Source organism: Zootermopsis nevadensis, unplaced genomic scaffold, assembly GCF_977971745.1.
Source record: "Zootermopsis nevadensis isolate Lab colony 2312 unplaced genomic scaffold, Znev_1.0 Znev_ptg000020l, whole genome shotgun sequence".
Lineage (NCBI taxonomy): Eukaryota > Metazoa > Arthropoda > Insecta > Blattodea > Termopsidae > Zootermopsis > Zootermopsis nevadensis.
The window spans coordinates 7,341,877-7,358,026 of NW_028259152.1; the positions used below are offsets into that span (position 1 = coordinate 7,341,877).

General features: G+C 36.5%; 1 protein-coding gene across 5 annotated transcripts in view; it reads right to left on the reverse strand.

Moving 5' to 3' along the window:
• The window catches only part of spg (dedicator of cytokinesis spg), a 115,273-nt gene that overhangs the window by 9,024 nt on the left and 90,099 nt on the right, over positions 1–16,150 (reverse strand). For 3 of the 5 annotated variants that reach the window (XM_022069436.2, XM_022069439.2, XM_022069438.2), the window contains 18 exons: positions 14,981–15,224; positions 14,227–14,413; positions 13,135–13,280; positions 12,233–12,337; positions 11,861–12,136; positions 10,768–10,927; positions 10,043–10,277; positions 9,912–9,929; positions 9,183–9,345; positions 8,132–8,374; positions 6,955–7,149; positions 6,694–6,835; positions 5,566–5,738; positions 4,297–4,512; positions 3,525–3,656; positions 2,635–2,822; positions 1,353–1,515; positions 399–607 (listed from right to left, as the gene is read on the reverse strand). In XM_022069436.2, the coding sequence (XP_021925128.1) occupies positions 399–607; positions 1,353–1,515; positions 2,635–2,822; positions 3,525–3,656; positions 4,297–4,512; positions 5,566–5,738; positions 6,694–6,835; positions 6,955–7,149; positions 8,132–8,374; positions 9,183–9,345; positions 9,912–9,929; positions 10,043–10,277; positions 10,768–10,927; positions 11,861–12,136; positions 12,233–12,337; positions 13,135–13,280; positions 14,227–14,413; positions 14,981–15,224 (3,195 nt within the window). The remainder of the gene's footprint in view (positions 1–398; positions 608–1,352; positions 1,516–2,634; positions 2,823–3,524; positions 3,657–4,296; positions 4,513–5,565; positions 5,739–6,693; positions 6,836–6,954; positions 7,150–8,131; positions 8,375–9,182; positions 9,346–9,911; positions 9,930–10,042; positions 10,278–10,767; positions 10,928–11,860; positions 12,137–12,232; positions 12,338–13,134; positions 13,281–14,226; positions 14,414–14,980; positions 15,225–16,150) is intronic. The other 2 variants (XM_022069437.2, XM_087352206.1) reach the window with 2 other exon arrangements.

Below are 16,150 nucleotides of genomic sequence, written 5' to 3' on the forward strand. Positions count from 1 at the left end.
CCACAAATTCAATACATATTTTACATTTGCATGATTCAGCTGTAAAACAGGACTGTACCATTCAAAACAGGACGTATGGTAACCAAAAACATACAAGGCTTTCAATAAGTGGCCTGCAGGCTAAATCAGGTCCATATATAGCATGTTGACAAACAACAAAATTATCCAGGCACACCAAAAAATAATATTAACGATGGTTATGAAGGCTATGTTTGCCAATCAGATTTATATAATGTAATTCATGACCATACTGTACCTTCTTCTGGGATATGACATGAAGAGACTGTCAGAAATAGCAGAAAACTACTATACATACATGTGCGTAACACACACAGAAAACTGAAATCACAAAAGCCTCAAACATAAATCACTACCCACGGTACAAAGAATCTACTTGCCGTGATGATCGCATGACAGGCAGGGAAGAGTAGTCATTTCCTCCTCGTGTAGGTGTCCTGGCCAATGTGTCAGTGTTGGAAGACATCGTGTAACCTGCAGATCGTGGTCTAGTCTCTCTCTGTGGGATTGGTGGAGGAGGGGGCAGAGTAAGGGACTCTCTGTGACTACTTGGGTAATGCACGCTTCCATTCATCCGTTCCAGTAGCTCCTTCACACAAGACACGTTACATCACAGCAAAATGACCCATAGCAGACATCACAATAGTTATGGCAGAACATAAGCACGCCACAATCCACAATGCTTAATAATACATACGGGAAAAGGCACACTGTGAAACTGCAGCTAGACTAAATAAACAAGAGTATTAAATCCAGCTGCACAACATAATGGTGAGGCAAACTACTGCCTTAAATTTAAATTTCAATGAACTGAAATAATCCTCAGTTTAACTTTAACATTATCAAAATATTTTTGTTACACAGAAGGAAAACTGGGGTCAGTTTTTATCCTCGTTTATGTTTAATGGTTGGACTTAATTTCACACACATTAATGCATCTTGCATGTATTGTTTTAATATTAACCTTCGTGAACTTTATATACACATCTTGTAGCAAAGCAATGAACTCAACACAGTACTATTATAAAAAATAGAAACATTTGAAAATACTAATGCATTAACAATTAATAAAACTTATACATTGCACATAATACCAGAATTAGAGAAGGCATATTTAAATTAACAAAGAAATAAATTATATACAAAATTTAGAAATTAAATACACTTATCTTCATCATTAAATCTCTTTTCAAAATGTACTTTAATCAAAGCGCATTTTCATGGAGGGTTTTAATCTGCAATATTCTGTGCCCAGAACACAGAAGTGCCATCACACTACTGTATTACAAACGTTTTCTCTTCTTACCCCATTTGACAAGCAATAGTACAGTTACCATTGGTTTGCTGTAGATGTCTTCATCATCAGTACCCTGCTCCTCTGTGCTAAGGAGATGTCCATATGCACTGGTGCTAGATGCTGATGATCTGTTACTTGGGGTTTCACTACTACATGCTGCTACTGGCTTCTTCTCAGTAGGCAAAGGAGGCAATGGTGTGCTGCAAAATAAGATGTGCAGTTCGTTTTACATGTTATTTACGCTTTAGCATAAGCAAAGAAAATACCTCATGGGCCCATCCCTGCCTGTCTGTCTGTTGCATCTTTAAGCTAGCCCCACTGAGGCCATGCCTAGGAACTAGGCAACTCCAAGTGATTCCTCAAAGGCCAAAGTGATCCCTGGGGCTTGCACTCCTGGGGTTTACAAACTCTTGGGCACAGAGCGGGTTTTACTAGAACTACTACTGAATAATCTGCTTCATCTGAGTGTATAACTGGAAAACACATTTTTACAACTACATAAATGACATAAGCAGCATAGTCAATGATTTTCACTTTCAATCAGCATTGCTTTCACACAACAAATTATCAGTTAAGTCCCACTTCTTACACTATCTCTGAAGTGTCCACTGATGTTGACACTTGTCTCTGAACTATGTGTCTTGAATAGAAAATAGTAATTTTCAGATTCATTATGTGTACCCAAGTCACTGCACAGTTAATGAAAATAATTATAATTGATGAACAATTAAGAATGCTACACAACAGAATTAAACTTCCAGTCAAATTGTAAATTCATTAAGTAAATGTGTCTGGGAAACATGTCATGAGGGAGTATGGGGAAGTGATGGTAAAGCTCCTTGCATTCCAGTCCTTGGCACTAGTATTAGCATTATACTCTGGCTGTGCTATCCCAAGGGAAAGAGCCCAAACAGGAGGTTGTTTGCAGCCCAGAGCCAATCTGGATTTGGCAGTGAAGAGGAAAAAGTCAAACCATCAACCATCCATCCAGCAATTACTTTGTTGAATGAGCTATCCTAGATCACTATGAATATTACACCATTTAAAATCCTTCAGAACTTTTCAATCATCACAAAATGTGTTCATAAATCAACCTCTCAACATAGAAATTTGAAGTCTGCATTACTGCACACCTGAACAAAGGAAAAGAGTAGATGTGTATTAACACAATTTCCTATGTTGTCTTCAGAATTTAAACACACTAAATATTCACTATGGACACAACAATAATTTGATACAATTAGAATACTTTTAAATATTACTGCCAGTTATAAGAACAGAATTTCATTACAAAAGCACATTATTATTCCATCACTCACTTTATGATACTTGTAGTTTGGGAATTGTCAGACTGGGACTTGCCCCGACTTCTACTGCTCATTGGGCCCAGATCCCGAAGACCCTGTTTCAACTGAGCAAAGCGTTCCTGAAGACGGCGATGAAGGGGCTGTACTCCAGGTGGTGCCAGCTGCCCATGCAGATACAACCCACTCTCCAGAACTTGGATCTACAAAAGTCACACTGGGATAAGTTTGGAAAATACTGCTATTTAAGAATTAAAATTCTGTTAAGCATAATATTTCTGATTTGAAGAAAGTTGACAGCATTTTTTTATATGGGCACTAAATTTCCACTAATGGAAAAATCCAATAAATAATTACAAAGAGAATCTACAGAGCCAGGAGATCTTATCAACCTGTATGGATTTGACAAAAGTCACTGCAAATTAAAGTGATGTCATATTAAACCACCACATGTCCACTTCAGTATAGGGACAGGACACTTGGATAAGGACTAAGAGAGAGAGATCAGCAAATTACATGTAGTTTCTAGAGCATTAAGGAATAAGCAAGAATGGATAAAGTCAAAAACAAGGACACGAGGTAACAAGGCATAAACACTAAAAGAAAAGTTGTTCAAATTAGTGATCCAGTGAAAGAAACCCACGCTAGGCATTTCTTATACAGCACAAAATATTAAGACGACAAATAAATAACCACTGAGGAGATCAAGGTCAAAGTGATGAAAACAAGTAAAGGAAGATATACACAAGAGATCAGGGAAGCGTAGACACAGACAAGAGGACCTCTTATGGAAGGACAGACAGAAATGAAGAAGGCTTGTGACAGAATGACTGACCCTGGAGGAAATTTCAACGAATTATCACAGTTATACTGAACACAGCATGAATGTGATCCCACTTATGCACCTGGTCCAGTATGAGAGTCTTGAGCCTGTAGACATGATCTGTAAACTCCGGGTGCTGTCTGCTGAACTCTTGTGTGAAGAAAGCTTGCTGGTACTTGGAGATGCCACCCATCACGTTTGCATCAATTATACCCTGCACCAAAACAGATAAACTACTGACTGGCATTATTGGTCATGATAACTCTAGCTGGGTGGGATGACACAGAAGAAATGAGGTAGCCAATTCAAATCCTGAACATAAACCTGCTATTCTGGTGTGGTTAATTTTAATCAGCTCCTCCATGAAAATTCAGGGTGTACCTTGAAATCGGCCAAAAAGCCATATCATTTCCAGTTCACCACATGCATTCATACTTGCATTTCATTCAGCACAAAATAACCTCTACCCACAGTAGACTGTTGTTAAAGCTATACCTCAGAAGTAAATAGTCACAAGTACAGTTTAGATCCTTTTCTACTGACATTACAAAAAATTCTTTAGAATGACATTTATCTGGTATTAATAATACAAGGCAATAACTAGCACTTTAAAATACCAAAATACACTTTTAATTGTCACTTGGAACATGCCAGCTCTATGTTTCTACTAAATACATGCATGGTTATATGAGTTATGTTTGTTTCTCTCAGATGTACACAAGTAGAAACCATCATGCTAGGGACAGTTTAAAATATGAGCAATGACCAAACAATGAGGTATTTACCTACAATATGGAGATATGACTGAAATACAAGAAACTGCAGGAGTGTATAGCAATGCAGTCTGTAATTACCTGCAATCTCATGCTGAAAGGATTGATGTTTCTCTTTCTGTCCAGAGTGTACTGGTTGAAAAGCTGCCGCAGTTCCTTGTTCACACTTTCCATTGTCTCACATGCAAACTGCACTGGTGCCACTTCCTTCTCACTCTTTTCTATCACTTCAAACCATCGCAAGATTCCAGGCAAGGAGCTAGATGTCACCAGCACTGTACGTTCTATCCAAAGGCTCTGTTCATGCAAGAAAATGGTTCAAAGAAAAACTTCCAGGAATAACTTATGACGCCTATTTGCCTTCAAATGCTACAGTCTATGAAGAAAGCCTAGTAAGAACTACAGATTAATAACCATAAATATAATGGTGTAAAGAATACCTTTGGAACTTTTATGTACTCTATAGAGTATTACCTTTCCAGTCTTCTTCACATACTGACATTAGAAAACTGTGTCAGTTGAGTTCTATTACATACAGATTTTACTGTTATAATATATCTTGCACCTAAGACAGAGGTCTGGACTTTCTAAATTGGACCTCAAGCAAAGAAGAATTCTGTAACCATCTCCATGGAAGTGTTTTCTTTTCAAGGAGCTCATAGTTTCACAGCTAATCAAGAAATTCCCCACCTGTATAACACAATGTTCAAAAGAGCCCACCACTTGACCCTGTCTTTGTCATACATATCCAGTCCAAAGTCTCATACCACAGTTATTTAAGATTAAGTGTCCCAAGTGGTCTTGTCCTTCAGGTTAACCAATTCAAATTTTTGATGCTTTTTTCATCTCCAAGTGTGCTGTTTACCTTGTCCATCTCATTTTCCTTCATTTGACCATCCTAAAAAAATTTGATAAAGCACACAAATCTGTGGTGTTACAGAAAAGAAGATTAAGTAACTAAACATTTTTCAGGAGAATAAGAAACAATGGTCATGAAATAATTACTTAACTCTGTATTTCACTGTCACTGAACTGAAGACATTGTGCTTTAATGACAAGACCTTCACAGTAATGACAATGCAATGTTCTAATTTTGACCAATTCCTGACACAACACTCTTTTCCACAACAACACAGAAATTGTGAAGCTCCTCAGTATGAAATATTCTCCATCCTCCAGTCACTTCTCTCTGAGGTAAGAAAGGTCCTTGCTGCTGTTTAATAGTTTGGCAAGGCGCAGTTGATAGTTTCGTGTTCTAGATCTTGACAATTGCCATGGCTGATGCATATCCAGTAACAACTTTTACACTTTCCTACTGTTTACTAAGACACCCTTATTTTCAACACTCACCTTGAACTCATTATCTTTGTCAACAGGTCCTTTGTGAACAGGACGGTCCAGCTGGAACCTTCGGACATCATTCACCTGGTAGAAGCTTGCAATCTTTTCTGGAATATCTGTGCCAGCTTCAACAAAGAGTGGATTATCCTCTGGTATCGGTTTCACATTGCAGATCTGGATATCTGAAGATCTATCTAAGGAAATTCACAACTCATTTCTTGCCTTGAGTCTACATCCACTCACCTTTTTTCATTTCAAGACAAAATACTTTTCAATCACACAACAAACTCACCTTCTGGTATTTAATATTTGCATGAAGATAACAGAAAGCCGTAAGCAGTTAGTTATATTATTTGAGTGTCAATTAATGGTAAGAGCATATTTATACTGATATTATGAAACACTGACATTAATTAGAGCACATAATACTGGTGGTTCTGAGCCAGACATCTTGTTCAACAAGAGTTATCATGTTCACCAGTCATGCCTGGTGCCATATCTAAAACAAAGCATAGCGCTTTTCATATGAAACAAACATATGTCCATCCACTCATCTGCATATTTAATTTTGAACACTACATAATTACTTTCAACGGAATGTAATACTTGGGGTGTTATATAAGAAGTAAGCAAGCAAGTTTTATTCAGACGTGAACTGGTCTCTTCATAACACATGATTTACATGGAACAGAAGTTCAGTGTTATTAAATTCAGCATAAAAATGGCTCATAATACAAAATGTAAGTTCATATTATAAAATACAAAGTCACTATAGTCTATCGTTTTTACTTAGAACATCTTTTCAATATGGGATAGTAGTTTATGCTTATGTAGTCTTTTATAACTGTAACGATAATGAGATTTTGTCAGCAAAAGACCTCAAAAGGAAAGATCACCTGCGAGACAACGGCACATGCAAAGCAAAAATAAAAATGGATCTTATAGAAACACATTTCAAGGTTATAAATTGGCTGAGAAAAGGGTCCAGTGATAGGCTTTGTGATGATTGATGTTACATAACCATTTGATCAACTCAAAAAATATCAGCTATTCAAGGAATATGATGCAGTATTAAAATACGCTCTACAAGCCAATAATAAATGGATAAAAAGTGCTGTCTGAAGTAAAGAAGGATACACTGTCCCTCTGAATTGATGATGGTGTCATCTGGTGGCGTGTTCTTCATAAGGATTTGTGCTGATGGAAACTCTGTCTGCAGCCGCTGAGTGAATGCACCAATTCGCTCATACTCCAGGCCTCGGTACACAAACAGTTTATTCTGTGGGTCATTAGATAGTCATTAGGGAAAGCTCTGAAAAAACAGAACATTCTGAGAAAACCAACTACAACATAAAACACAGTTTTAAAGGCCTTACAAAACATAAAGCTGCATCTCACCCTGACAAAAAGTGGAAAGCTGAGTCCATAAAATCCAACTCTAAAGTACTCTGGTTCAGGCCTCAACTGGGTCAGGATGTTGTCAAAGAACTTGGCCTGTGTCCGGAGTATTTGGCTTAATTTGGCATAGTCAAACAGACGGCGTTCATAAAGTTCTGCAAGCTCCTTGCAAAGGGGGATGCCTTTCTCCCAGCACTGAAAAAACATGACATTAAATTCTCAGCAATGACATCACTTCTTATTACTCTTGTCTGTAACATGCTAGTGGTTTTGTATCAGCTTGATCTATGAATTTTCACTTTTCCCACCACTGAATAAATTTTGTAAAACCAATGCAAAGATTTCTGAAACCTTCATATTCTGCTCATCATGTTCATAGTTCTGACATCCCATTCACCCACTGAGCAGACCTAAAGTTTAGTCTAGATTATAAGGAGGAAGCTGAAGCATTTACCAGCCCATTTATGTAACAAATTTATTAAAAAAAGATCTTGACATTGTAAATATTTACATCAGTGACAGTCATGTGAGGTACAACAGTCCTGGCAACATCAAAAACAATCTTCTGACATTTCCAGAAATGTTCAAGCCATTCTGACACCCTGGATGGTGACAGACACCTATCAATTAATTTGAAAACTGGAAACTCACTCAGAACTGACTTCAGGATAAACACAGTCCTGCTGCAAATATACCTGTACCATCATAATCTTGAATAATGATACAAAAATAATTTAATACTAAAATGTATACTACAGCATTAACTGACAGACATACAGTAGCAAATTCTGGTCTATAAATCACAGTGTGTTGAAATTAAATATTATTAAATCACTCCAACCATTATACCACAGTACAAAGTTATTTTAACATTAATAACAAAGATGACAATAATGTCATTATCACTGTTCCTGCATCTACTGCTGTTATTGTTGTTGTTGTCATCATCATCATTATTATTGTTATCATCATGATTATGCCACTACCATGCAAAACAGTTAAACATTTCCTTTATACTACTCTACATTTAATGCCTAGCCATGGACTACTATCCCAACCAAAGCATTTGCTGCTGGTAATGTACCAGATCTCATCATATCATTTCATGTGCTCCAGAAAAAACTAAAAGTTTGTGTATATTGTACTCTCTTAGTACATCAATGGGTTTTACATTCACCTTGCCACTATCAAAGTACTTGATGATTTGATGATACAACTGCTCCTTCCTCTGCCATTCCTGTTGTCCTGGATAGTGTGGGTCTGACACAAGAGTGCGGGCTGTCCAGCTCAGCTGATCAGCGTAAAGTTTCATGGTGAACCCTGCCTCAGTATAGTTTTCTGCTGGGAGGTGGAGGTCATGTAGCTTGTAGATATAGCGCAGATACATCTCCTTGCGGTTTATTTCATTTTTGTAAAAGTTCTGAAAGAAAGATGCTACATATTAAACAAAACACTGAATAACTGGCAAAGGAAAGGTTGTTAAGCTATAGTTGACAATTTTACTTTTCTGCAGAGGAATCACAACAGTTATAACATCAATTCAGATTACTTCCTAGTAATTATTATGATAAAATCATTAACTACACTGGTAAAAGTCTGAGGCCCTGCTGTGTAACATTTTGTAACATACTGACTTTTTACAGAGAGAAGCCCTTTTCCCCCTGCCAAACATCCATGCTGGGGGAGACCACCCCTTGATGGCTGTCCATGATTACTTATTTAATACATTATAAAATCATTACAATGAGATATCTTTTGAGGGGAAAAAAGCAGTAAATCTTATCACTGTTCCAACAGACTTAACATACTGCATATCAGATTTGAATACCCATGCTACAGAAATAACATGCAAATAATATCTTCATTCAGCACAAACCATATAACATGAAACTATTAGAAAATGTTCACAAAGGCATTTAGCAAACCTTGGAGAGTGCAATACCTTTCAGAATCAATCTCTTTATATATTCTACAAGTGATATCCTGGACCAGTAGACACCATACAGGAGACCAAGACACAGATGGGCAGAATGGTGACTGAATAATACTTTATGGATATAAGAAGTTATTATTTGAACAAAAACAATAAATAATTACTACAGAATCATTCAACAACAAAACAGTCAGCAAACACTGGCGAGGTATAACAACAGTATGTCTAACAGAATCAGCTTGATTGGCTCAATCTGTTCACTGACAGTGCAGACTATGATCATGTCAATATATACCAGCAAGTTAACGGTGCAGGACATGCGTTTGTCCCGGTTCTCATCACCCTGTATGACACTACGGTAGTCCAGTAGTCTCTCTAACAGTCTTGTAACAGAGCTGATAAATGCTGCCCCGCTTTCCTTCCAAGCTGGATCCTCTGATTGGACACGGTCCAATAGCCTGAAAACAGAAGTTAATTTTAATGGAACTACAAACAACTCTAAAATGGTAAAGTCAATTAACATTAGAAACTTTTTAAATTCTATGATTGCATTTTATCTGCGAGTATTAGCCAACCCTTTGAAGCCAAAGCTCATCTAAATAATAGCACAATGAAAAACAACACATCTACACTACAAAAATCAATTAGTTTTCGGAAATAATTGCAGTTTACTCTGAGAATCATATGAAAGCAACAATTACACTCTGTGGACAAAGTGCAGAGCTGACTGTTAAAACAAGGTAGTACATACAATTGCCATTGGCTTTACATGGTTAAAAAATGTGTGCATGAAGCTTCAGGCATGCATACAGCAATCATAGACTGAATTGTGTGAACAATGAAGAAAAAACATTTGATGCCATACGATAAATGGAATGACAAAGATATGAGTGCATTATTGCCATGAATAAGAAAGTTTTAAGTCCCTGTTAAAACTAAAAGATGGAGGAGAGAAAAGAGAGAACTTCAGTTCTGTTAGTAAGTATGAAAGTGTGCTACTCCAATATAAAAACTGATTACTCACACTGCACTCAAATGTTCCCTGGTTTGCAAGAAAAGATAAAAATATTACAAGTAAACTTATGTAAGTATGTCCATTTCTTAAGAACTTAAAATTAATTATACAGAAGTGAGTAGGCAGTCACAGGAACTCACATGGTATTGAAAAGTTGTCTGTACTCATCATCTCCTTTGTTTTCACTGATCAAGATGTCCAGCTTGTCTATCAATTCAGATTCAACTTGCTTGAAATTTCCATGGTACTTCTGTTCACACTCCATCATGTCAAAGAATATGTGGAGTGTGGCCTTACGAAGCTCAGACTCTGGAACCAGCGTGACTTCCAAAAATGGACCCACCATTGATGGGATGAAGTTGATTTTGTGTTCACCTGAAAAAAGAAACAAACAGAAACTTAAAATGGTTCACACTATGTAGTATTTTAGTCAATCCTCTTACAAAATCACCATTTGATTAGCAAAAGTTTTTATTCTTGTTCTTCTCCAGCTTGTAGTATACTCTTGAAGCAGACGTACTCTCATAATTAGACACCTGTATGTTCATGCAGCATATAATCAATCACTTTCAGTGTGTATACCCCTGATGAAAAGACCGGTGGGCCAAAACATGTTGGGAAAATACATTGCTAATATACTTAGTTATATTGTGATGTTTTTTTTTTCTTCAAGTAACACTATAAGATCTGAACCTACACAATTGTGTACTGAAGTTCAAAAGGAAGACCTATCACTCCAATGTGCAGAAACATTCACTGATACAAGAAGTACAACCTTCATTTATTAGTGTGTGCTTTGTGCTTTATAGCAGTCAAAACAAAATAAGGTTTTATATATATATAAAAAGATCCAGAGGCTACATACCAAGGTTGGACCACATGGACAGAATCTGGAATCCCATTAGAACCCTCATGTCACCATATTTTTCAATGATCTTCTCTCGCTTCACCTCGCTAAATTTCTCCAACTGCAAGGATGGCTGTGTCAGGAATGCTACAGCCAGGTTGAAGTAGTTACCCCACAGCTGAAATTACAATAGTATATATATCTGAGAATGTAAACATTTTACAAATAACAAATGAACGGAATGTAACAGAAAAATAACAGGACTCTTCTTGTTGTACTTTACTACAAAGTTACTAAAAAATGTGAAAACATTTCACGTCCATTTTTACATGATTTAAACAAAACTGTGACACATTTCTTACATGTAACAGTACCACACTTGGAGCTTACATCAGCCAATAACTTCAAGCAGCACAAATTGTAATGCATATGCATAGTGTTTAAATGAACATAACATTCAATCTATATGGCATATATTAGTATTTTCAGTGTTACTATTACAACTTGTCTAAAAGTGCTTAAGAGAATACTATATTTTGAAACACTGTTGAATGTGTAAAAAAACCTGTTTTTCTTGCTGCCATAATGCTTAGAGAAGTATATAACCTTTTATATTTTTTCAATTAATTTCCTCTTATTTTATTCTTATTAGAATTATTGATATCTGTCAAGAGAAAAGTGAACTACAGAAACATCATGAACAAACTATTATATATATAACATGACTTTTATATGAACAATTGCATTAACTATATACAGTTAAGTGAAGTCGGGCACTGTAGTATCAGGTGTTCAGTATGTCCATCTCTGATCCTTGATATTATTTCAGAAAGGAAATTAAAAATTAAAACAGTCAGTCCTTTTACGAAGACCATGTACAACCGTTAACATCTCATATTGCACAAAAAGTAGTTTCCTGTTCCCCAGGTGGTTAGGGTCTTGAGTCACATAAGCAGGAAACTAACTTCTGAAATGATTTGAGTTAAATATAAAATTAATTGATTACAGTTTTACTGCTCTTTTAAAATAAAAATATTATACTAAAACCTTGTTACAAAAATGTGCGCTAAAGCAGAATTGGAAGTAACATATTTTAGTGATCATAATGTACCTGACTGTCAAAGTGACATCGTGAATCTAAGAAGTTAAAGACGAGAGGTTGTGCCAGTTCCTGCAGAGCATTCAATATGACGTTGTTAGCAACCATTTTTATGACAAGCCAATCTGGAGGGAACACCTCTTGTTTCACCAGATCTCGAAATACCAAGAAGACTCGCAGGAGGAAGTCTTTCTTGGGTTTGCGATCTGCAAGCTCTTCCCACAAGCGTTTATAGTGGAACTCATCTAGCAGTTGGAGCAGACCAATTAAACATGCCACCAAACAGCCCTAGAAACAGTTCATGTCTCAGCATTATAACTGTACTAGGTATCAGTTAGTATCATAGGTCTTGTATTCTCCACCTAATATTGTTACAGATCTTACCAGAACAGCAGATGAACGATCTATAATGATGAGGACAGTCTGTATGAGCATGTCCAATGTTGTGAGACACAGAATCTCCACATCATGATGCAGGCAGTTGTTCACCTGAAACATAACATGACATCTAAATTGCAAACTTTCTAAAGGTCTGCAGAAATGATTCATTTGTTGCACACTGTCAATTTTCTGACATACTAACATAAAAACTTTCTACTATATTCATGTAAATGGTCTCTTATTAAACAGATATAAAATATGTTAAAACTTTTGTTTGTAAGATTAAATTTGGAACTTCTTTAACAGGAGACAAGTAACTACAATACACCCCAAGGTAAGAAACAAAAATATAAAATTTGACTTTGTACATATAATGCCATTTAAAGTAATATACCATGTGACAATACACTCTATTATTAATGCTGAATATACTAGAGCTGCAACAGACAACGCATATGTGAAATGAGATGGCAATTATGAAATGATTTCTTACATAATACCTACAGAAATGACATTTTCTCCTCTCTGCACCCCAGTCCATGGGTTAACAAGCCAATGTAGATCACTGATTGGTTGTTAAATTTTCATATAATCTAACTGATGGGTTGTTAAACTTGCATATATTCTAATTTGAGTGGTTTTAAATCTATGGATTGTGAGCATGCCTTGCATGAGTTGCAAAGTTAAAGTAAGTAATTATATTGTGCCATATTTTTCAAAGCGAAAATAATAATTTTAGAAAAAACTAGTAACACCACTTTGCTCAATTGGTTATGTTTCTGTCAGTGAAAAATGGGTCATGTAGTAAATAAGTTTAAAAACCCACTTCTAACCTACTTTCCCTGCACTGTGAGTGACAGCCTTATGACAGACTTTGCTTCACATTCACCTCTACATTGCCTCACCTTCCCTTGCTCTTGTGTCTGTCGTTGCTTGAAGAGGAAGCTCAGGATTTCACCAAGTATCTCTGTGCACAGGCGCAGCTCATCACGGTGAGCTAAATGGACACGAAGATGCTTACAGCTTGTTGAGAGCAGCAGATTACGAGACTCTGTAACATAATGTTGGGTACACTGATTTATTATTATTACGACAATGTCTCTGTGGAACTGCAGCCATTAATGAAACTACTGTTCAACCCTCAGATGATAGAGTGAATATGAAGCAGCGGTGAAATGATACTAACACAAGAGAACTAAAGGAGAAAAGCCTGTCCCAGTGCCATTTTGTTCACCATAAATCCCACATATACTGCTCTGGGACTGAACTCCAGCTGCCTCTGTGGTAAGAAGGTGGTGACCAACTACCAGTGCAATCGCACAGTCAGAGTACATGTTTCATGAAACACTTCACATACTTTCTGTGACAATAAACTTGGCTGTATAATTTGTGTAAGGATTTATGAAAGTGTTCTATCCTGTAAAATATCATTCTGTACTTGACCTGTCTATAAAAGTGAATCATTTTCTCCAAAAGCTGGGTGGGCCATGCACAATATTAATTGTTAATTAAAGATAGTGCATCTTTTAACTAAACCCTTCCCGTATTTATTCACTCAATCATCATATCATGCCCATCATGTTTCTTTAGCACAGCACACCATCCCATCTGCCTTAATGTGCATGACTGTAATCTTTCTTATTAAACTTAAAAATCAAATATATTTAAATGTAAATAGATAAAAGAAATTACTCTTCCTATACAATACTTAGAACGTTTTTAAGATGAGTTTATGTGCCATCGACTATTTTAAAATAGTTTAAAATAATATGGTAGGGGTCACCATAAGCATAAAAGAACTACTCAAACATAATAAACCAAACTAAATAAATCTAAACCAAACCCAACCAAGTAGCACTGTGGGAAATAGTGGAAAATCCAAAATACATTCTGAAATTTGACTCAACATTTTCATATATTTATGCAGGTGTAACTTTATGCTCTATCTTCTAATTATGAGATATACATACCAGAGACAGAACAATTATGTGACTCACCATCATCAGTGAAGAGTTTACTTGTAACCAAGTTGCGAATGGCTGTCAGTTTTGCCTGGGTCAGCTGGGGCAGTAACTCCCTTGGCAAACTTTCCAGCATGACTGTTGCCAATTTGGTAATCTTCAAGATGGGTAACACATGAATCAGCTGTTCATACACAGCACTTATGCTGTGTAACAAGGCAACCTGTGAAACAGAAAAAAGTAACACTGCTTCATAACAATTAAAAATACTTCTATTACAACTATACATAAAAATGTAAAAACATGAAGAATGCTAATCCTACAATTTTCAAAACTTATTCAGCCTTTTCTAGTTTGTGTTGACTCAGCCTATCAGAATGCTGCATGATACTTAATAACTTAATATATCCAGCTGCTACCAGAAACCAATTGCATCCATCAACAATGCTTTCAGTTTCTTCCCTAATGTAATCATAAGAGATAATGTCTGCTTTCTGTGTCTTACAAACTTTCAAATACCTCAACCATAATGTGGGAATGAGTCTGAATACTTAAAAAGTTCTGGCAATGTAGCAAAAGGTTTACAAAAGGGCATCACAAAGAATGTGAAAATGGATATGCAAAGCATGTTGTTATTTGTGTGTGTGTGGGGGGGGGGGGGGGGGGATAATTCTGCCAGACAATTCAAACACATGCTGCAACAGAACCTTAAAACATGCCACAATAGCTCATAAAAAGTCATTAAATCAACCAAGAAATAAAATAAAAATAGTCTGTTATGTCAATATACCTGTGTTGGCAATATAACATCACTAGATGTGGCCAACATTTTGTTTAGTGCTGTAAACACACTATAGAGGTCCTTTTTGAAGCTGTCTTCATACTGGCCACCAGTCGCTCGAGAAAATAGGAGCCGAGACTGGATGATGAACTTAAAAATATACTCCAGTGAGCGAAAGCACTTCTGAATTGGCTCCTGCTTGTCGGTGGAACTAACCCACTCAGCACAATGCTGCACACTGCTCAACAGCCCTCTGGAAGCAAATAAGCTCACTATGTTCATGGTCAACACAAACTCCACATCCAGAGCCAGAGTGAGTATTCTTTGGAACTTATCCATTCATGTGACATTTGAGGTTTTCACAGTTATTACAAAAATTATTATGTTTTTCTGAGTTTCAGAGAAACACACTGTCTCCATCTTCAACTGAAGGCATCTGTTGGCTTCTACTGATCAGACAACACAGTGCCAAAACCCATAACATCAACATTATTCATTCATGTTTGCTTTAATCAGAATAAAGTGTGCAGTACAAATTCTTGCACACATACTTTCCTTCAGAGCAAAATCAAACACACTGTGTGATAGTACAACACTGTGCCTTCAGGCCATATCAAATCCTAGGTATTAAGATGCATCAACTGTAAAAACATAACCATAAAAACAGGTAGACTAAAGATTAATTGCAAAAATATTTTTGAACAGTGGAAAAACATCTTTAGGGAAGAACATTATAAAATATGTAATTCTTACACAGGTATCTGACTATCATGGAACCATGAGAAGAGTGACAAACAACTGTGTGTGTGTCTCAAGAGAACAAGAGAATAAAATATAAAGATGGCTGTCTTCTGGCTTGTAGCAATGTGTAGTCTGGTAGTTTACCAACGTCTCAGAGGTCTTTGCTGCCTAGATCATCAGGGCAATGACTATATGGTGCTACAACCCAAAAGACAGCCATCTTTGTACTCACTGCCATGAAAACCTCAAATCACACAGAATAAAATATTTTACTAGTAGTGTAGCAAACCCATTGAAATTCAACAGTGAATGATTTATTTCATATCTCCATTGCTCACAGTCTTTTCTCCTTTTGTAAATTTCACATGTATCTTTATCTTCTAACTCTCCTTTCTCCAGTATTCCCTTCCAGTCCTTTAATTTCTCTGTCCTATTATC